We start from the raw sequence: 23,103 nt of genomic DNA, 5'->3' as shown, positions 1-23,103 counted from the left end.
GCTACTGTTGTGTTATGAATATCAAGTCCTAGAGAGGGCCCTTCTTCCTCCTACCTCCAAGCATCTACGAAGAAAACTACAGAATATCGTCACAAGCTTTTCATTATTAATACAAGTTCAAGGAAGAACTCAGATTACCCCTCACCAAGGAAATTAGCTGGTGATACGTGTGAGAACGACTGCATTCAGCCTTTCCTGGTTCAGCCAAATCTACTTGACGAGGCTAATACACTCTCATGAAATGGATTGGCTTCAAGGTAAAGTCTAACAAAATTAAATATACATGAGCTCCTGAGGGAATTACATCAATGGACTACAAAGCGACTTTTGATTTTCCTCTGAGAACTTGTCACTCTCACCAGAAGAAACACTTGCACACTGTGCAGGCAAGAGTAAGGTACGGCAGTGGTAACGGAGACCAGTGAGCATCAAATCCCTAGAAAAAGCAGCTGGTACTTGCGTTTCCCTCTCCCTTGCCCTCCCCCCTTGCTGTCTTGTGGGCGTGCGCGTGCATGTGTGTGTATGCTTATACTGTACTTACACAGCCCTATATAGTCTGCAAACTTCGTAACAACCCAGTTTTCATATATGTTACTATTGCATGGTAAAAAATAATAATAATAATAGCTCAATTTTAAATGCTACTTTTAACATGGACTTAAGGCAATCTTTTAAAGTGTAAGTAATAGAGATGCGATGATTTATGTTATTAAATAAATGATTTAGAACCCATCTGAGGACAGCTATCGATTCAAAGAGCATTTCCAGACATCAGAAGTGAACTGCATACAACAGCTGCTAAAAGGCAGATGGCTTCCTCATTCAGTGGCATGAGCCTCTTTTTATGAATTAAGACCATGGCCCTGCCCTGTCCACACTGGACAATCCTATGAAAATGAGCACTTCTGTGGTTTGGACTAATAGAGTTTTGTATCTTCTGCTGTTGAAGGTCACTTGTATCTTGGATTTTCTTGTTTATCTTGACTGAGTGTGGACTATTCTCAACCTAGTTGAGAGGTATTTGTATCAGGCAGTGTTAATGAGTGAAACGCCTTCCACTAAGTTTCTTACATATCTTTGCTACTACTGTCACTATACAGAATAGATTCCTCCAAGAAAAACTTTCTTGCTAAAATACAAGTATAGCACTTTTATGTGGAAAAGAACTGCTCAACCAAAATAGACAAGGTATTTCCATCATTTCTAAAAGCTATTTAGCTTACCCAGATTAAACCAATGATGGGTGAATATTTATTAATACAAAGCTTTATTTTTGCCAAAAAAGTATTCATCATAAAAGTTATGCTCACATTTGCATTCCTTACAGCACTTGCCATCCACGTATGCAGGAGCCGACTTGAGGGGGCAGTCAGGATTTGGGCAAATCAGAGTTTCACACTGGATGGTTCCATTCTGAGAAGAAAACAGTATTTTAAAGAATTTCCAAGTTGCAGCTTGGTAGCTTTCAAGTATTGTTTAATATATTTCTTAAATTTCAAACTCTTCATGTAAAATGTCATAAATACCACTATTCTCTTTGGTTATTATACAGAAAAACCCATAATACAGTAAAACCCACAGTAATACAAGTTGGGTCATAACACAGATGGTGATTGGCTCCATCTTCTGTCCAGCAACTGAGCTAGAGTTCTCACCTCCTCTTGTGAAGTGGATGAGGACAGGTGTGGAGGGAAGGGCACCTGCTGACAGGGAAACAGCAGGCTGAGGGTCAGCCTGGGGCACTTGTGTCTCCCCAGATGACTCACAAAATGAGCATCAACAAACGAGGAGATTTTTGGAATAGCTGCTGCCGTGCTGGAGACCCAGTCTCAGGATGCAGAAATCTTCCCAAGGATATTTAAGCTTGGACAGGCCACCACCATGAATTGATGCTGACAATCATCACAAGAGGTGCCAAACTGCAAAGGGGACCTCAAGGAATTTGATTCCCGCAGGTCACCCAGAACTCCCAGGTAGGTTAGCTGCTTTTCTAGTCGTTTTATTGAGTTCACCATACCACATCTTGTATTTTACTCAATTTGATTTTTGGCACCCATTTAACAAGTTGGGAAGGTTTTACTGTATTTGTAAAATGCTATGACTTTAATAGGAATATATGTTCCTGAATAGAAATCATACAAAGCAGGCACACACATACACACGTGTACGGTTATTTCACAGCTAACTTTGACCTTCTTACATCATGATGTTCCACTTTTGAATAAACTGGATGAACTTGGGAAAAAATTTTTTAGACCTCTGACTTCTTTCCAGTCAACCAGTTTTAACAGATAATTCACGTGGAATTTAAAAGTTCAAAACTAAACTCATTTTGAACTTTTCTTTGAAAATGAACTTACATGTGTGAAATAATAATGCACTAAATATTCTACTTAATTAGTGAGCAATTAGAGAACTCAAACTTATTTATACTCTAGAATTTGTATTCCACTGTATTAGTAAACTTTTAAAGATTATTTAAACTCCATTATTTGTTTGTACAGCCCAATCTGGACACAGTATTTCCTGTTGCACTTAATTTAGTTTTATCAAAATGCATTAATAAAACATGAGGGGAAAATCCCTGGAAAAGTTAAGGATAACAGCATAGAATCCTTTGGGAATCCCTTTACTGACCCAATTTAAATTGTTAACTTCATGTGTGGACCAATAAACTTAAAACTTTATAGCATTCTTAAACCGTAATCATCTTTATAGGCTAGAAAGTGTCTTTAATAATGCAACACACAGTTCTTTAGATTTGACCGGGTTTGCTGGCACTTTAGTGTTGTGTCTTGAGGAAATGGGTCTTGAAATTTTCATGACGACATTGTTTTAATAAATTTTTAAAGAGTGGGGACAATTTGAGTTCCCTGAGTCTGAACTCCAGCAAAAGCCATACCAGGCATGTGCAGTTCTTACAGCCGTCTGTCCACGACTCGAATTCTCGGTAGGTGGTTCCCTTCATGGTGCAAGTCCTTTCACAATAGCACTGGTCCAATCTATTCATTCGCTGTTCGGCTCGAGACAGCTGTGGCACAAAGGAAGGGGTTCGTATTGTTCACCATTCCAGCAATGCAGAAAGGCAAAATACTCCAACAGTCATCTGACTGTTTTTCAGGTGAATAGCTGTAATGATGGCTGTGCCCATCAACTATTTATTATAAATATACGTAAGCCTTTATTTTTTTCATTTTATTCTTTTCCATTGTGATCTATTACAGGATATTGAATATAGTTTCCTGTGCTATACAGTAGGCCCTTATTGTTTATCCACTCTATATATAATATTTGCATCTGCTAATCCCAAACTCCCAATCCATCCCTCCCTCACCCACCTCCCCCTTGGCAACCACAAGTCTGTTCTCTATGTGTGTCAGTCTTTTTCTGTTTCATAGGTAAGTTCATTTGTGTCATATTTTAGATTCTACATATAAATGATATCGTATGGTATTTGTCTTTCTCTTTCTGACTTACTTAATTAGTATGATAATCTCTAGGTCCACCCATGTTGCTGCAAATGACTTAAGCCTTTAATTTAAAAGAAAGGATTTTTTCCCCTCATCTTTTTGTAGTAAACTTGTCCCCTGCCTTTGGGGGGAAAAAAGCAGGATTTATATGATGCAAAAGAAGGCTAAGTCAAAATAGCATCATCCACAATGCAGAGAAGCATTTTCCATTTTTAAAAATGTTTAATTTCATGACTATGTTTGCTCGAGTGCAAACATAAATTTTAGAATATATATTGGGTCAGAAACAAATCACTGATATACAACACAACTTTCAGGTCATAAGTAACTGCTATGCAACATGACAACAGCCTGGTGAAACTATAGGTAAACTTGATACAGGCTTAAGACAGCCAATATTCCTACAACTGTAACACAGTGGTAGAAAGATTTTTTTTTTTTTTAAAGATTTATTTATTGATTGATTGATTGCTATGTTGGGTCTTCGTTTCTGTGCTAGGGCTTTCTGTAGTTGCGGCAAGCGGGGGCCACTCTTCATCGCGGTGCGCAGGCCTCTCACTATTGTGGCCTCTCTTTTTGCAGAGCACAGGCTCCAGACGCGCAGGCTCAGTAGTTGTGGCTCACGGGCTTAGTTGCTCCGCGGCATGTGGGATCTTCCCAGACCAGGACGCGAACCCGTGTCCCCTGCATTAGCAGGCAGATTCTCAACCACTGCGCCACCAGGGAAGCCCGGTAGAAAGATTTTGTGGGACCATTTCCTTGACATAATTCTAGTGCTCATATTCTTTACAATGTCCTCTGGCCTCCTTCCTTGCAAAGAAAAACTAAATAATAATAAAAACTAAATTAAACAATAAATCCTACTGTCGTAATAAGCAGGGGAGTAATCTGCCTCATTCTTGATTTACTGAATCATTTGTTATACAGATGGCAAGGGTTTGAATATTTATAAGCCCCTTTCTTGAGCAGGGATTTCGGTTCAGTCCTGGTACACAGTACGGTATAAGAAAAGTCTCAAAGGTGAACAACTGTGGTTATAAAAGGAATTGTAAGGAACCTCAAGGATTTTTGAGCTCCCCCAGACTCTATTTCTAAGGAGCTTTTACCTTGGCTGATGTTTTGGCTAAAATGTCCTGCAGCTCCATGATTTTCTGCACGAGTCCATGAAAGTCATTGCAAGTTGGACAGGCTAGAATTACAAACACCACATTGGTCAAGTTATATTTATAAGGAGTTCAATCTGGTTAAGTCTATGCTGACAACTAATATATGAGAACTCCAATTTCAAACTGACATTTTGGACAAAACTAAGCAAGAAGCATACTTTTCATTACACGGTGCGAGAACTAATGGACTTACTGCGATTAAGATCTGGGCACTGAGCAATAAATCCTTGGGGCATGACAAGTAATTGCACGTCTTGCATTATACCCTGTGTAAGAAAAATTTTGAAAAAGATGTATTACTTTCATCTACCCAAATTATGTTCAACAGTCAAGTTCATGAAGGGAAACATTACAGGATAGACTCACCAAAATCCCTGAATAAAATCTTTTTGAATACATTGCTTTGACTTCAAACCAAAGGGAAAGAAAAACATCAGGCAGGCAAAATAGATGATTACCCACGTACTTTCTTATTGATAATATTTTCAAAGCCTTAAGATTAAATGTCAAGATATAATTAAGAGGCAATAGTATGTGTTTGGGGAAGTTATTTTTAGTTAGCCACTGAAGAAAGGCTTGAAAATGACCTTTAAAAATCAACCTGAAAATCACTTTGGGTTTCAACAACAGTGAAACTGATACCAGTTTTAAGTTAACTGCAATCATCAAAAAGAAAACAAGAGAAAAGCTAAGTCATAAGAGCAATGTTTATTTGAGCATTTCTTGTTTCTCGGTTGGATATTTTAAAGTAAATTTCTCAATTTAAAAAGGACAAGAGATTTATTAAACAGCTACAGCAAGACTTAGTGATGAGTCCTTAGGAGTACATAAAGTTTAGCCTTAAATTTTTTAAAATGCCAACTGGAAATGACCCATTTTACACAGAAGGTCACATCACATGTTTACATGTGAAATTTACATGCATCCTTTGTCATTAAGATATAATCAGCTTCCCGCTTACAAGGCTCTTAAAGCAATGGCCAAACGGTAGCTCAGAAACGACCTCATCAGACACACTCCAGCTGTCCCTTTCATTCACCACCCCTCTCTCTTCCTTCAACATCTTTATATATTTTCTTTAAGTAATATTTCACTTAATCCCTTTGAAAAATGGAAATAGAACGTTTAATGACAGAGGTGACATGCCAACATATTATTAAGACAATTTTGAATGTACCTACAAAGATTTACTAGCCAAATCCTGGCCTATATATCTTCTACATATTTAATCTGATTAATAGCATGGTACAAAAACAGTGTCAGTGTAAATGATAAATATTTAAGTATACTATGTGGCAATTGCTGGATCTGCTGTTTGCTTGGGGCTTGCATCAGGGAAGCAACTTGTATACAACAAAATCCTATCACTTGGTAGCAGCAACATGAAAGCAAAGCTACCATGTAGAGTTCTATAGGTTGTGCACTGCCCAAATCTAGTGAGCACCATTTACAGTCTACAGTAAAACTTATGGCCCCTAGAGTAGTACACATAACTGACGTGTGAGAAGGTTTCTGACGCCACATCTGGGCTCCATGGAGAAGAGTGCCATGATTAAATAGAGGAGAGACTCGGCACCTATAGCACAAACTTGCTATCCCTTATGTGGGAAAAGAGCACTGATTTTTCAGGACTCACAAGCATGGGATCAATTCCCCATGACTGGCTTGGATAAGTTGTTTAACCTCTCTGAACAGGTTTATGCATATGTAAAAGAGATTTTAAAAAAATAAAAAAGGCCCTGCACCAAGGCTAGCAAGACCAGGATTCGAAGAAATAACATATTCAAAGCACCTGGTTTCCAGGTGGCAGTTTAAGTAAGTTTTAAAAATACCTTTCTGGGAATACAAACCTTTCTTAGAACACAATTTTAAAGTTACTGGCACCTACTCTAGCTAGAAATCCATGAGCTGGACACATCACCTATCATTCTTTCATTTAACAACCATTTGCCGATCCTCTTCTGTATGACAGGCACTGTCAGAGTCATTGGGGGGAAAATGATTACACTATGGGCTTGTAGTCAAGCAATTTTCTGGACTTTATTTCCTCAACCTTAAAATACTGAAAGTTAAATGGTATGTCTTTTAGATCCTGTGATGCAATTCCATGGAGTGTGTCTCTAAATAGACAATAAGAAAAAGATATAAATTATAACTGCTTTCTAGCTTTGATAGATTTGTGCATATATATGTATTCCTTTCTCACTTTCAGAAGTACAAAGAGACCATGAATAATGAATATTGAAAAGTTTTAATCCTCTATTATTAACACCCCTATAAAAGTATCATCAAAGGTTATATTTCAAAGGTAGAGACTTTATTTGTATATTAACATTTTAGAATTTTATTACTTTGAATGCCTGATTTCAAGAAGATGTTAATTGCCTTGATTGAGCCTTGTGATCGTCTCTGTTATGTCTAAAGTTCAAACTCATTCAGGAAAAAAAGAGAAAATAGTGTTGACCAGCTAAATTAAACACCAGTGTAAAAAAAAACTAAAACAGAAATAGACACAAATAGAAAAAAACTATACACTTCAAATTATTTTGCTTTACACCATAAAAAGCAAAACGTACTTTTCCAAATTCATTAAAAAGCACTTATATTTACACTTTATGCTCAGACTTTAGCCAGAAGATACCTTAAAATATCCGTGTGCATTATTTCTCTGTCCCAGCCAAAATGATGTGCCCACAGGCAAGTCTGTGGAAGGCTTTTCCACGACCCTTTCATATATTCTGCAAAGAAGCAACAGGTAAGTAATGTGCATTAACCATCGTTTCTTAGAATCTTCCATTACCTGAACTGAGAACATTTCACTTACTTATTGCAGTCGACGTGTAAAATCAAGTGGGAGGCACTGATGGCTAAGGAGAGCTTGTGCCACTTATCATCAGCCAAAATGTAAGGAAACACTTCTGTGTGAGGACGGTGGCTGCCGGAGTGGTAGTGCAGTCTGACTTCATTCCGATGGCCACTGCTTTCCAGTTCCAGGTACCTGCACAGAGAAGAAGAATCACACGAGGCCCATTGAAAATAAAGCTCAAAAATGATGTACATGACCTCTGTCTCCAGAAAGATGGAATAGACATACTTTTCCTATTCCTCCCAGTAAGTACAACTAAACAGTATATTATAAAACAAACAATAAGAAGAGTCTGAAAGATGGAGAAAATTTTTTAAAAATGCAAGGGCACTCAGGGCCCGAGTAACAACAGAATGGTGAGTGAAGTGGGTTGGCTTTTTGCCTCGTATATGCCAGTCTTGGAGCTGGAGAAGCCAGCAACCTGGAAATACCAATGGATGCAGGCAAAACAATTCCCCTCAAAAGCCTGCTCACTCTAGCTAAAGTACCAAAAGAGGCCAGAAAGACAAAAACTTTTAGAGAACAACCACTCTATTCCAGCCAAGCACCACAGGAAAAACTATGACTCCATCCCCAAACATGTCAGCAAAGGCTAAATGGGGAGCCTAGATTTCCACTCTCTTGAGGCAGAAATCAGGTACCCAACACCTCAGCCAGGGTGGTGACAGCAAAGGCCAAGTAGAGAGCCAAGAATTGTAACCCTGTCAGCCAGTAATGAGATGAACCATGACATCAGTGGAGACCATGTTCCACCCCTAGTAACAAAGCACACTGCCTTCTCAGAGGAGGCCTAGTGGAGAGTCAGAACTTTCACCGTCACCCTGCTAGAGTGAGCTAGTAATGACACCATCCCTACCAGAGTGTCTGGTAGAGACCACGTGGGCAGTTGGAACTTCCACCCCCTCACCCAGAAATAATAAAAGTTCTCACTTAATTGTCAACTGAAGGCCTAGTAGGGAACCTGGATTTCTAGTTCCACCTGGAAATAACAAGATGACACTCTCTCATCCTCTGCCAGTGCATTGTCAGAGAAAGTCACATAAAATATGGAGTTTAAATGAGATCCAAGTCTCAGAACATCATACAAATATATCCATGTTTCAATCCAAGTCTCAAAACATTATACAAAAATATCCAGGTTTCAATCAAAAATCAAACACCATACCAAGAATCAGAAAGATCTCAAATATAATGAAAAAAGACAATAAATAGATACCAACCTCACAAGATGACAGAGATGTGAAAATTACCTGACAAAGATTTTAAAGAAGCACTGATTAAAATGAGCAATTACAAACATATTTGAACACACTTGAAACAAATGAAAAAAAGTTAGAGGCTGATATTGGTTCAAGATGGTGGAGTACAAGGATATGCTCTCCCTCTTGCAAGAGCACTGGAATCACAACTAACTGCTAAACAATCATCAACAGGAAGACACTGGAACTCACCAAAAAAGATACCCCACATCCAAAGACAAAGGAGAAGCTACAAAGAGATGGTAGGAGGGGCGCAAGCACAATAAAATCAAATCCCATAACGGCCGGATAGGTGACTCACAAACTGGAGAACACTTATACCACAGAAGTCCACCCACTGGAGTGAAGGTTCTGAGCCCCACGTCAGGCTTCTCAACCTGAGGGTCCAGCAATGGGAGGAGGAAATAAGAGAGAATCAGACTTTGAAGGATAGCAGGATTTGACTGCAGGACTTCAACAGGACTGGAGGAAACAAAGACTCCACTCTTGGAGGGCACACACAAAGTAGTGTGCACATCAGGACCCAGGGTAAGGAGCACTGACCCCACAGGAGACTGAACCAGACCTACCTGCTAGTGTTGGAGGGTCTCCTGCAGAGGTGGGGTGCAGCTGTGGCCCACCATGAGGACAAGGACACTGGCAGAAGTTCTGGGAAGTACTCCTTGGCGTGAGCCCTCCCAGAGTCTGCCATTAGCCCCACCAAAGAGCCCGGGTAGGCTCCAGTGTTGGGTCACCTCAGGCCAAACAATCAACAGGGAGGGAACCCATCCCCACCCATCAGCAGACATGTGGATTAAACTTTTACTGAACTCTGCCCACCAGAGCAACACCCAGCTCTACCTACCACCAGTCCCTCCCATCGGGAAGCTTGCACAAGCCTCTTAGATAGCCTCATCCCCCAGAGGGCAGACAGCAGAATCAAGAAGGACTACAATCCTGCAGCCTGTAGAACAAAAACCACATTCACAGAAAGATAGACAAGATGAAAAGGCAGAGGGCTACATACCAGGTGAAGGAAGAAGATAAAACCACAGGAAAACAACTAAATGAAGTGGAGATAGGCAACCTCCCAGAAAAAGAATTCAGAATAAGGATAGTGAAGATGATCCAGGGCCTCAGAAAAAGAATGGAGGCAAAGATCGAGAAGATGCAAGAAATGTTTAACAAAGACCTAGAAGAATTAAAGAACAAACAAACAGAGATGAACAATACAGTAACTGAAATGAAAACTACACTAGAAGGAATCAATAGCAGAATAACTGAGGCAGAAGAACAGATAAGTGACCTGGAGAGCAGAATTGTGGAATTCATTGCTGCAGAACAGAATAAAGAAAAAAGAATGAAAAGAAATGACGACAGCCTAAGAGACCTCTGGGACACCATTAAATGCAACAACATTCACATTACAGGGGTCCCAGAGGAGAAGAAAGACAGAAAGGACCAGAGAAAATATTTGAAGAGATTATAGTCTAAAACTTCCCTAACATGGGAAAGGAAACAGTCACCGAAGTCCAGGAAACACAGAGGACCCAGGCAGGATAAACCCAAGGAGAAACACACCGAGACACATAGTAATCAAATTGACAAATATTAAAGAAAAAGAAAAATTATTGACAGCAACAATGGAAAACGACAAGTAACATACTAGAGAATATCCATAAGGTTAACAGCTGATTTCTCACCAGAAGCTCTACAAGCCACAAGGGAGTGGCATGATATATTTAAAGTGATGAAACGGAAAAACGTACAACCAACATTACTCTGCCTGGCAGGTATCTCATTCAGAGTTGATGGAGAAATCAAAAGCTTTACACACAAGCAAAAGCTAAGAGAATTCAGCAGCAACAAACCAGCTCTACAACAAATGCTAAAGGAACTTCCCTAAGTGAGAAACACAAGAGAAGAAAAGGACCTACAAAAACAAACCCGTAACAATTAAGAAAATGGTAATAGGAACATACATATCGATAATTACCTTAAACGTGAATGGATTAAATGCTCCAACCAAAAGACACAGGCTCGCTGAATGGATACGAAAACAAGACCCACATATATGCTGTCTACAAGAGACCCACTTCAGACCTAGGGACACATACAGACTGAAAGTGAGGGGATGGAAAAAGATATTCCATACAAATACAAATCAAAATAAAGCTGGAGTAGCAGTACTCATATCAGATAAAATACACTTTAAAATAAAGAATGTTACAAGAGACAAGGGAGGACACTACATAATGATAAAGGGATCAATCCAAAAAGAAGATATAACAATTATAAATATATATACACCCAACATAGGAGCACCTCAATACATAAGGCAACTGCTAACAGCTATAAAAGAGGAAGTCGAAAGTAACACAATAATAGTGGGGGACTTTAACACCTCACTTACAACAATGGACAGATTATCCAAACAGAAAATTAATAAGGAAACACAAGGTTTAAATGACACAATAGACCAGATAGATTTAATTGATATTTATAGGACATTCCATCCAAAAACAGCAGATTACACTTTCTTCTCAAGTGTGCATGGAACATTCTCCAGGATAGATCACATCTTGGGTCACAAATCAAGCCTCAGTAAATTTAAGAAGATTGAAATCATATCAAGCATCTTTTCAGACCACAATGCTATTAGATTAGAAATCAATTATAGGGAAAAAAATGTAAAAAACACAAACACATGGAGGTTATTTTATACGTTACTAAATGACCAAGAGATCACTGAAGAAATCAAAGATGAAATCAAAAAATACCTAGGGACAAATGACAATGAAAACACGACAATCCAAAACCTATGGGATGCAGCAAAAGCAGTTCTAAGAGGGAAGTTTATAGCTATACAAGCCTATCTCAAGAAACAAGAAAAATCTCAAATAAACAATCTAACCTTACACCAAAAGGAACTAGAGAAAGAAGAACAAACAAAACCCAAAGTTAGCAGAAGGAAAGAAATCATAAAGATCAGACCAGAAATAAATTAAATAGAAACAAAGAAAACAATACCAAAGATCAATAAAACTAAAAGCTAGTTCTTTGAGAAGATAAACAAAATTGATAAACCATTAGCCACACTCATCAAGAAGAAGAGGGAGAGGACTCAAATCAATAAAGTTAGAAATGTAAAAGGAGAAGTTAAAACAGACACCAGAGAAATTCAAAGCATCCTAAGAGACTACTACAAGCAACTCTATGCCAATAAAATGGACAACCTGGAAGAAATGGACAAACTCTTAGATAGGTATAACCTTCCAAGACTGAACCAGGAAGAAATAGAAAATATGAACAGACCAATCACAAGCACTGAAATTGAAACTGTGATTAAAAATCTTCCAACAAACAAAAGTCCAGGACCAGATGGCTTCACAGGTGAATTCTATCAAACATTTAGAGAAGAGCTAACACCCATCCTTCTCAAACTCCTCCAAAAAATTGCAGAGGAAGGAACACTCCCAGACTCATTCTATGAGGCCACCGTCACCCTGATACCAAAACCAGAGAAAGATTCTACAAAAAAAGAAAATTACAGACCAATATCACTGATGAATATAGATGCAAAAATCCTCAACAAAATACTAGCAAACACAATCCAACAACACATTAAAAGGATCATACACCATGATCAAGTGGGATCTATCCCAGGGATGCAAGGATTCGTCAATATAGTCAAATCAATCAATGTGATACACCATATTAACAAACTGAAGAAGAAAAACAATATGATCATCTCAATAGATGCAGAAAAAGCTTTTGACACAATTCAACACCGATTTATGATAAAAACTCTCCAGAAAGTGGGCACAGAGGGAACCTACCTCAATATACTAAAGGCCTTATATGACAAACCCACAGCAAACATCATTCTCAAAGGTGAAAAACGGAAAGCATTTCCTCTAAGATCAGGAACAAGATAGAACATCTACTCTCGCCACTATTATTCAACATAGTTTTGGAAGTCCTAGCCACAGCAATCAGAGAAGAAAAAGAAATAAAAGGAAAACAAATTGGAAAAGAAGAAGTAAAACTGTCACTGTTCTCAGATGACATGATACTATACATAGAGAATCCTAAAAATGCCACCAGAAAAGTACTAGAGCTAAACAATGAATTTGGTAAAGTTGCAGGATACAACATTAATGCACAGTAATCTCTTGCTTTCCTATACACTAACAACAAAAGATCAGAAAGAGAAATTAAGGAAACACTCCCAGTTACCACTGCAACAAAAAGAATAAAATACCTAGGAATAAACTTACCTAGGGAGACAAAAGACCTGTATGCAGAAAACTATAAGACACTGATGAAAGAAATCAAAGATGACACAAACAGATAGAGAGATACACCATGTTCTTGGTTTGGAAGAATCAATATTGTGAAGATGACTATACTACCCAAGGCAATCTACAGATTCAGTGCAATCCCTATCAAATTACCAATGGCATTTTTTACAGAACTAGAACAAAAAATCTTAATTTTGTATGGAGACACAAAGGACCCTGAATAGCCAAAGCAGTCTTGAGGGGAAATAAGGGAATCAGACCCCCTGACTTCAGACTATACTACAAAGCTACAGTAATCAAGATAATATGGTACTGGCACAAGAACAGAAATATAGATCAATGGAACAGGATAGAAAGCCCAGAGATAAACCCCCACACCTATGGTCAACTAATCTATGACAAAGGAGGCAAGGATATACAATGGAGAAAAGACAGTCTCTTTAATAAGTGGTGCTGGGAAAACTGGACAGCTACATGGAAAAGAATGAAATTAGAACACTCCCTAACACCATACACAAAAATAAACTCAAAATGGATTCGAGACCTAAATGTAACACCGGACACTATAAAACTCTTAGAGGAAAACATAGGAAGAACACTCTTTGACATAAATCCACCTCCTGGAGTAATGGAAATAAAAACAAAAATAAACAAATGGGATCTAATGAAACTTAAAAGCTTTTGCACAGCAAAGGAAACCATAAACAAGATGAAAAGACAACCCTCAGAATGGGAGAAAATATTTGCAAACAAATAAATGGACAAAGGATTAATCTTCAAAATATATAAACAGCTCCTATAGCTCAATATTAAAAAAACAAACAACCCAATCAGAAAATGGGCAGAAGACCTAAATAGACATTTCTCCAAAGAAGACATACAGACGGCCGAAAAGCACATGAAAAGCTGCTCAACATTACTAATTATTAGAGAAATGCAAATCAAAACTACAATGAGGTATCACCTCACACCAGTCAGAATGGGCATCATCAGAAAATCTACAAACAACAAATGCTGGAGAGGGTGTGGAGAAAAGGGAACCCTCTTGCACTGTTGGTGGGACGGTAAATTGATACAGCCACTATGGAGAACAGTATAGAGGATCCTTAAAAAACTAAAAATAGAATTACCATATTAGCCAGCAATCCCACTACTGGGCATATACCCAGAGAAAACCATAATTCAAAAAGACACATGCACCCCAATATTCATTGAAGCACTATTTACAATAACCAGGTCATGGAAGCAACCTAAATGCCCATTGACAGACCAATGGATAAAGAAGATGTGGTACATATATACAATGGAATATTACTCAGCCATAAAAAGGAAAGAAATTGGGTCATTTGTAGATATGTGGATGGATCTAGAGACTGTCATAAAGGGTGAAGTAAGTCAGAAAGAGAAAAACAAATACCGTATATTAATGCATATATGTGGAACCTAGAAAAATGGTACAGATGAACCGGTTTGCAGGGCAGAAATAGAGACACAGATGTAGAGAACAAATGTATGGACACCAAGGGGAGAAAGTGGCTGGGGGGGGGTGGTGTGATGAATTGGGAGATTGGGATTGACATATATACACTAATATGTATAAAATGGATAACTAATAAGAACCTGCTGTTTAAAAAAATAAATAAAATAAAATTCAAAAATTAAAAAAAAAAGTTAGAAAGCCTCAGCAAAGAAATAGAAGGACCAAATAAATAAAGAAGAACCAAATGGAAATTTTAAAACTGAAAAATACAATAACTGAAAAAAAAAGCTCAACAGCAAAATGGAATGGACCAAAAAAGGATCAGTTAACTAGAAGACAGAACAAAAATTATCCAATCTGAACAGTAGAGACAAAACAGACTGAAAAAAAAATGAACAGTCTCAGAGCCCTGGGAGATTGTAACGAAAGTTCTAACATTTTTATAATCAGAGCCCATAGAAGAGGAGAAAGAGGGTGAACTAAAAAAGTACTTGAAGAAATAATGGCTGTAAACTCCCCAAATCTGGTCAGAGACATAAACGCACAGATTCAAGAATCTGTGCAAACCCCAAACAGGATAAACTCAAAGAAATACTGATCATAACGAAACTTCTGAAAACTAAGAATAAAGAAAAAAATATTGAAAGCAGTGAGAAAAAAATTGACATATTATGTATAGGAAAAAACAATTAGAATGGTAGTGAATTCCCCAGAAGAAACAATGAAAGCCAGAAGGAAGTGGAAAAATATTTTTGATGTGACTAAAGAAAAAGCTATCAGGCCAGAATCCTATACCCAGCGAAAATATCCTTCAGAGATGAAGACATCAAGGCATTCTCAAATTAAGAAAAACAAGGATAATTTGAATCAAGTTTTAAACTTAGATATGCTATGTTTAAAGTACCTAATGAGCATTCAAGAGGACATGTAGGGAGGTCAGCTAGATCTACCAGTCTGAGATGGAGAGAGGTCCATTGTGGAGATAGGACTTGGGAGTCATAGACATAGAGATTGTATTGAAAGCCATGAAGGCATAGGGATTACCCAGGGAATTATTATAGATGAAATGACACATTAACATTTTGAGGAGGAACTAGCAAATGAAACCAAAGGCCAATAAGAGTAGAGGAGAAAAAAAGTGACAGTGGTGTCACTGTCACTAAAAAAAAATCTGATAAAATACCAACTATCCACTCATAGGGGAATTATACATCCATATTCTGGAACACTATGCCACTCTCTGAAAGCATGAGGTTCTGATGTGAAATAATGCCATAGTTAGTTATCAATATTAATTAAAGTAAAAAAAGCTCTATAGAATCACATTTAGTTTGAGAAAACTGTGTGTGTATATGTGTGTCTTTGTGTGTGTGTGTGTTTAGAGAAAAAAAGATCAAGAAGGATATATGCCAAAATGTTAACAGTAGTTACCTCAGGGGAGTACAATTTGGGGGAAAGGATGCAAGAACCTTCTCAAATATTTTTATAACCTTGAATTTTCTCCATTAATTATGTATTACTTCTTTAATATAATACATACATACACGCATATATAGTAAAATTCTATTTTAAGATAAAAAATAAACTAAGTAATCCAGAATATAAATCATGTGTAAACTTATTAAGCATAAATAAAACACCAACTTGTTTGGTCTTTGATCCAGAAGATACTAATCAGAGAGTCCCTTCTATCTTATTATTTGATAACAAGTATTCATTATTTAATCAACTAGTGAGTTCTATAATGATAGAGAGATATTTGCATTTAAAAAAAATAACATCAGCAAACACATCACCCCATTGCTATATACCTTCAGTTCTTTCACCACATGGAGGCAAGAACCCTACCACTGCTGTCGGTCTGGTCCCTTCCTCTGGATATTACTGTCACTTGTATTGAATTCCTAAATTTGAGGCACCAGAATTATCCTTAATAGCACAGAGGCTGACACTATGCTCCACAAACAAGAACAACCCTTCAGTAGTTAAATATTTTACCAAAAATTACATTTTTATCAGCATCATTTGCTCAGTTTTTTTAAATGAAATAGACATGTAATACACAAAAAACATCTAGTGAAAAGAAAAATAAATAATGATGTAAAACACTTAGAAGTGTGCCTGGCACATGGTGAGTATTCAATAAATATTATTCATTTCCAGAACTCCACCTGTCCCACATTGGGTGGCATCTAAGTGGGAGGTGGCCTCCCCTCGCCTCTCCTCCCACCCCAAGGCTTAGCAGACCAGTGTGGTTAAACACCCAAGCCCTAAAGCCTGACCTCCGCTTCACATCCTGGTAGCTCTCCTGGTAGCAGTAAGCTACTTCGTCTCTCTGTGCCTCATCTGGTTACCCAACTACAAAACAAAGATACAAATTGCACTTGCGTCAAAGGACTTCCATGAGGATTGGAATGAGTTAATATAAGAAAGCACTCAGAACACTGTTGGGCACGACCAAAACACCTTAGATATTTTTTTCATTTCAAAAAGCAAAGGTCAAATCCTCTGTCTTCCTCCCCGTGGTACAGCCAGGGACAGGTCCATGACACATCTTAGCAATCTGACACTCTTCCTTGGGACTGGGTATCTGGATGAAGCACAGCAAGGAAGAGAGGGAGGAGGGACCCCTACATTGAGATAGGGCAGCAGCATCCCAGCCAGCTATATTAAGGTCACTCTGCATCTTGCTTCCTGTTTGCTGACCTGCCAGGGCACTTTTGATTATTGCCTCCTCCAAATTCTGGTGCCTCAGCCTCCCATCACCTCCCAGTACTGTAAGCTGCCCTGCCTGTCCACCACCCCCAAAGTCACCTTACAAGCAAGAACCCTAATTAATACATTACAATTGTGACCATGGGGAAAATATATAATTGGAATAAAATGTATCAACATTTTTAAAAGCAACTGAGTGATAGAACTATGTATGAAGTTTAACCTTCTTTGTATTGTCCTTTATTTTCCCTTTTATGTATAATGAGCATTTACTACCTTAAATTGAAATCACATTTTAAATCCCAAGAAGATAATTTGTCACACTTCAACATATCATGTCTCCCTGATTTGCCATTCATAATCTTGAGAAGTAACTAAAATCAGAAATAAAGTTCACTCTTTATAATAATTTATGCCCTTGTTAATCAAATATCCTTTGCAATGGCAGAAATATAAACTAAGACTAGGCTTTGGAGAAATAGGCAACAGTGGCAGGACATCATTCATTTTAACAACCTCCTTCATAACTCAAGATCAAAGGATAAAAATAAGGTCATGTCTCATCCAACAAAAAGGTTGCACACAACATGAAATGAGAATTTTTCTGCCACCTTAAATTAAACCTAAATAGAAAAATGATCAAATCATCTCAGAACATTAAGCTACAACCCAGTTGTAAATCAGTCACTTGAAGAAAAGCCACAGGCACTTCTAGTGCCAACTGTATCATTAGTGTGGTTCATGGATGGTACAGCTGCAAAGGAGTTATGTGCACAGGCTTTGGAATTGAAAACCAGCTCTGCCTCTCACTACCATCTATGACCTGACCTCTCACTGCCTCAGTTTCCTCATCTGTAAAATAAGGATTCAATGGGATAAGCCATATAAAGCCTGGCATCTGAAACACAGGAAGAACTCAATAAATGGTAACTATTTTAATTATTTGTCAATAGTCCCAATTAGGCATCATTTATAAAGTCCAGCTTTTTATAGCCAATTCTGTGAATAACAAGCAATTTGAACACATTTTTTTGAAATTTTTTTGAGACAAAATTCTCATAACATAAAACTTACTGTTTTAAAGCATACAATTCAGTGTGCTGAATACATTTTTAATTGAAATAATGCAGAAACCAGGAGGCATAACTTGCAGATAAAAACAGAAGATTAATCTACTCTCATAGAAACTAAGTGGACAGCACTGGTGTTATGGGGGCTCTAGTGTAACCAGTAAAATATGAAACATGAAGTCCAGTGGTAGGGCCAAATTTACTGTAAGTTAGGCTGCTGCATTCACTTATTAGAAAGAAAACGGCTGTTTCACCTCGCCTCTTCCAATGATTCCCTCAAGTATTGAGGGAGATGGGAGAGTGGGGAGTAAAAGGTGTACTTTTTGGCATTCTTCATTAGAATCATATTGATTCTATTTTTATTAGTTTTTAACAGTATTTAGTCATCAGCAAGGCAGTATAATGCAGCAACTTAAAAGACCTCAGAGTCTTAATCCTGTCTCCATAGTTCACAACTGGACAAGTTAAAAATCTTCTCCAAGCCTCAGTTTCCTTCACTATCAAATAAGGGTAATAAGAGTTGTGAACTTATATGGTTGTTTTGTAAATGAAATAAGTTATAAGGACTTACTTTACACAGTTCCTGATAAAGAGTAAGCACTCCATACACATCATGATTATGATTTATATTTCCTATGACATATTTATGCATGTTATTTAAACATCAGCAAATTTTCAGGACTGATTTTAACTTAAACATGAATATCAGACAAAAAGTAATTTAGTGAGAATCTACCCAAATAGTGATGTTTGCATCTCATCTACAATATTCCCATCAAATGGTCATCCAGTTTGTTTGAATTCATCCGGTGACCAATAATTCATGTCTTCCTAAGGCCAATCATTTCATTTTTATAAAACAAAGACCTTGCTTATATTAAAACATAAAGGGAAGATGGTTTTTTAAACTATGATTTATTTGTTCATTTATTCCAGCAAATATTTACTATGGGAACTGAGAATATGGCAATGAATAAGGCCAAACAATGGTGAAGCTTGGAGATCCTCAATAATAAACTCATTATTAACTGAAAAATAAGTTTAGCCATTTCGAAACTAATAATAATACTACTATAAAAATCTTGCTGCAAGAAGAGGAATGTAGCTAGATCAGTGAGGGTAACAAAGCTGCTTCATGAATAATATAGCTAGGAAGCAAATTTATATCACCAAAGGGAAAGAGCAGTAGCAAATGGAATTGTTTCATGATTGAAGCCCTGGCATCATACATGACAGCTTGAATAACAATATCTCCATCTTATTACCCCACATAACTGAGTTTACAATAAAATAAAAGGGAAAGTGGCCATTCATGAAATGGAGGTAATTTATTACTAGCATGACACAAAAAAATCTAAGAAACCACACTTTGAGCTATGATCCTGGAGGGGAGGAGAATTTAGTGGCATCATGAGTACTTTTTAAATATCACTTTGAGAACGGTCTTATACAAGGATGGAGAAAGAACAGATATGATAAAGCACTGGTAATAAGTGGGTACTCACTCCACAGCACAGGGTATGCACGAAAGTCGAGTTGAAATGTTGTTGGATAAAGGGTAGTACCTACTGAATGTTATGCCCTCTCATAACCTCCATTCACTTAGTTGTGACAGAGACCAAGCAGGTGGAAATTAGTGAAAGACTGAAGAGAAAGGGTTCAAAGAAGAGGCAGCCTCAAAGAAGATGAGTCTTCCCTACTTTATCAAGAATGAACCCAGGAACACACTGTTGTAAGGTTGAGGAAGATCAACTAGGGAATACGGATTGCTGTGATGATCTGAAAATGCACATATGCAAGTTCATAGAAAATCTGGCTTACAGATTTGACAAGGGGTTCAGAGATCCCATGAGGTCCATTCATGGACTCCAAGCTAAGCATTCCTGCCTTGTGGGAAGACCAAGCAGAATATGGCTACTTGTGAAAGATTTGACAACTTGGTTTTATATATGTATACAATTTTTCTGATATAAAATAATTGGTTATAATAATACAAAAATTCAGAAAATACACAAAACATGAAGAAGATAAGTAAGATCACTAATGGTCCTGCTGGCAAGAGATGGTCAATATAATATTTTTGCATGTATCCTTTGCAGTCTTTTTCACTTAACCATACACTGTGAATATCTTTCCAAGTCAATAAAAGTAAAGCCACATCCTTTTTAATGGAAGCATGGTATTTCATAGTATAGCTGTGTCATGATCTAGTTAATATCCAATTTCTTATTACTGTTTCTGATTTTTCTTTTTTTTTTTTTGGCCGTGCCATGTGGCTTGCGGGATTTCAGTTCCCTGATCAGGGATCGAACCCAGGCCACGGCAGTGAAAGCACTGAGTCCTAACCACTGGACCGCCAGGGAATTCCCCAGTTTTTCATTCTTAATAAAAATATTTCAGTACATGTTTCTTTGTGTCCCTGCACAATTTCCTTCTTGGAATAAATTACTATAACTAAATTGCTGATTCAAATGGCATACACATTTCAAAGGGATTTGTTATATTCATTCACTACTCACTCATTTATTCATTCAACAAATATTTTCTGAATGTCTATTTGTCCTAGGCTCTGTTCTAGGTTCTGGGGATACAGAAGAGAACCAAAGAGATAAAAATACCAGTTCTCCTTGAATTTATATTAAAATAAAGTAAATTAATAAAATATATCAAATATATCAAATAAACAAATAAACAGGTTACATGGTGATAAAATCTATGAAGAAAATTAAAGTGGGGAAGGAGGCTAAGGAGTATGGTAAGATGATATCTAAAACAGGATGTTCAAAGAAAGCCTTATTGAAGAAGTGACATGTAGTGAAACCCTGAAGAAGAGCAATGACCCTGAGGCAGGAGCCTGCCTGGCAAATTCAAGGAATATCACTGAAGCCTGTGTGGCTAGAGTGGAATGAGGAAGGGAGAAATAGGAGGAAAATTAGGTCAAAAAGGCATCAGAAAGCAGAAAGGCAGACCATTTAGGGGCTAAGGGTCTAAAAAATAACTTTGGCTGCTGTAGGTAGAAAGCCGTGGGAGGGTTTTTTGAACAGAGTTTTAATATAATTATTTTGGCTGCAGTGTCGGAAATAAACTGTATGAAGGGTGGGAGATTACAAGGGCTAAATCAAGGAGATGAGTTTGAACATTATTGCTAGAGGTACCTTGGACCAGGGAAGGTGGTGAAAAGGGTGAAAAGATTTTCTTAGGATTAAATGTGCAGTGTGAGAGAAATCAAGAAACACTTCAGGGTTTTTAGCCTGAACAACTAGAAGAATGCAGTTACCATTTACTGAGATGGGGAACACTGAATGAAGAGCAAGTTTAAGGAAGAGGACGATGAGTTTGACTTCTGACATGCACAGTTTGATATTCCAACTTATGCAAGTGAAGATGCAGGTGAGCTGTTGGATATACAAGTCTGGAGTCCAAGAGCAAAGGTCAAGATAAGAGAAAAAATTAATAATCCATTGTTTCATAGAGATGGGATTTAAAGCCCTTAGACAGTATGAGATCACTTAGGAATTAAGTGAACATGGGGAAGAAGTCTGGGCATCAAGCCTTAGAACAGTCCTACATCCAGACATCAGGGGTGTGAGGAGGAAGGAGCCAGGAGACCGAGGAATAAAACCAGAAAAGTGGGAGCTCAAGAAAAGAGTTTGGAAGGATGGAATAATCAAAGTCCAATACGATGAGGACTCTGAATTGGAGAATGGACTTTGCAAGATGGACATCAGTGGTAACCGTTACAAGTACATTTTCAGTGAAGCAGAGAAAGTAGGGTCCAATAAAGAGTGAGAGGAGGGGAACTGGAGACAACCAAAGGGAAACAGAGGAACAAGAGTTGAATAGGTAAGGTCAATAGAGGGTTTTACATTTGGCTTGCTTTTCAGACTATAAATATTATAGCATATTTATATGCTTATGGAAATATCCGATAGAGAACGTACAAAGTAATAGTGCAAAACAAGAAGTGAATTCTTGAAGCAATGCCCTGAGAGGAAATGCAATTTAATACGCAGTTTGGAGTGCTGGCCTTTGTTAGGGTTAGGACACTAAACGTAGAAAGAAGGATAATTGTAATTAAAATCATCCCACAAACATTACTCCAGTCTCAGATGACTAGATCAGTGAATTCTTTTAAATACTTTAAGGAGAAAGTAACAGCAATCTTTCACAAATTCTTCCAGATTACCAAAAAGGGAACACATCCTAACATATTCTATGAGGCAAAAAACTGACAAAGACATTACAAGAAAGGGAAACTACAAACCAATTTATTTCATAAGAATAGACATAAAAGGCCTGAACAAACATTAACAAATATAATCTATTAATACAAAACAAGAATAATACATCATAACTAAGTGGGACTTATATCAGAAATTTAAGGTTGGTTTAACATTTTAGAAATCAATCAAAGTAATTCACTACATATTAACAAAATAAAGGGAGAAGGAACAAAGATGGCGGAGTAGAAGGATGTGCACTCACTCCCTCTTGCGCGAACACCAGAATCACAACTAGCTGCTGGACAATCATCGAAAGGAAGACACTGTAACTCATCAAAAAAGATACCCCACAACCAAAGACAAAGGAGAAGCCACAATGAGACGGTAGGAGGGGCGCAATAACAGTAAAATCAAATCCCATAACTGGTGGGTGGGTGACTCACAGGCTGGAGAACACTTATACCACAGAAGTCCATCCACTGGACTGAAGGTTCTCAGCCCCACGTCAGGCGTCCCAACCTGGGGGTCCGGCAAGAGGAGGAGGAATTCCTAGAGAATCAGACTTTGAAGC

At 37.7% G+C, this 23,103-nt stretch overlaps 1 protein-coding gene across 3 annotated transcripts in view; it reads right to left on the bottom strand.

Annotated features, from left to right (window-relative positions):
* The window catches only part of NELL2 (neural EGFL like 2), a 481,448-nt gene that overhangs the window by 275,280 nt on the left and 183,065 nt on the right, over positions 1 to 23,103 (bottom strand). For all 3 annotated transcript variants that reach the window (XM_061206304.1, XM_061206303.1, XM_061206305.1), the window contains exons 5-10: positions 7,461 to 7,634; positions 7,278 to 7,374; positions 4,830 to 4,902; positions 4,577 to 4,659; positions 2,903 to 3,031; positions 1,311 to 1,413 (exon numbers count right to left, since the gene is read on the bottom strand). In XM_061206304.1, the coding sequence (XP_061062287.1) occupies positions 1,311 to 1,413; positions 2,903 to 3,031; positions 4,577 to 4,659; positions 4,830 to 4,902; positions 7,278 to 7,374; positions 7,461 to 7,634 (659 nt within the window). The remainder of the gene's footprint in view (positions 1 to 1,310; positions 1,414 to 2,902; positions 3,032 to 4,576; positions 4,660 to 4,829; positions 4,903 to 7,277; positions 7,375 to 7,460; positions 7,635 to 23,103) is intronic.

Source organism: Eubalaena glacialis, chromosome 11, assembly GCF_028564815.1.
Source record: "Eubalaena glacialis isolate mEubGla1 chromosome 11, mEubGla1.1.hap2.+ XY, whole genome shotgun sequence".
Taxonomy (NCBI): domain Eukaryota; kingdom Metazoa; phylum Chordata; class Mammalia; order Artiodactyla; family Balaenidae; genus Eubalaena; species Eubalaena glacialis.
This window is presented reverse-complemented; position numbering and strand designations above follow the sequence as displayed.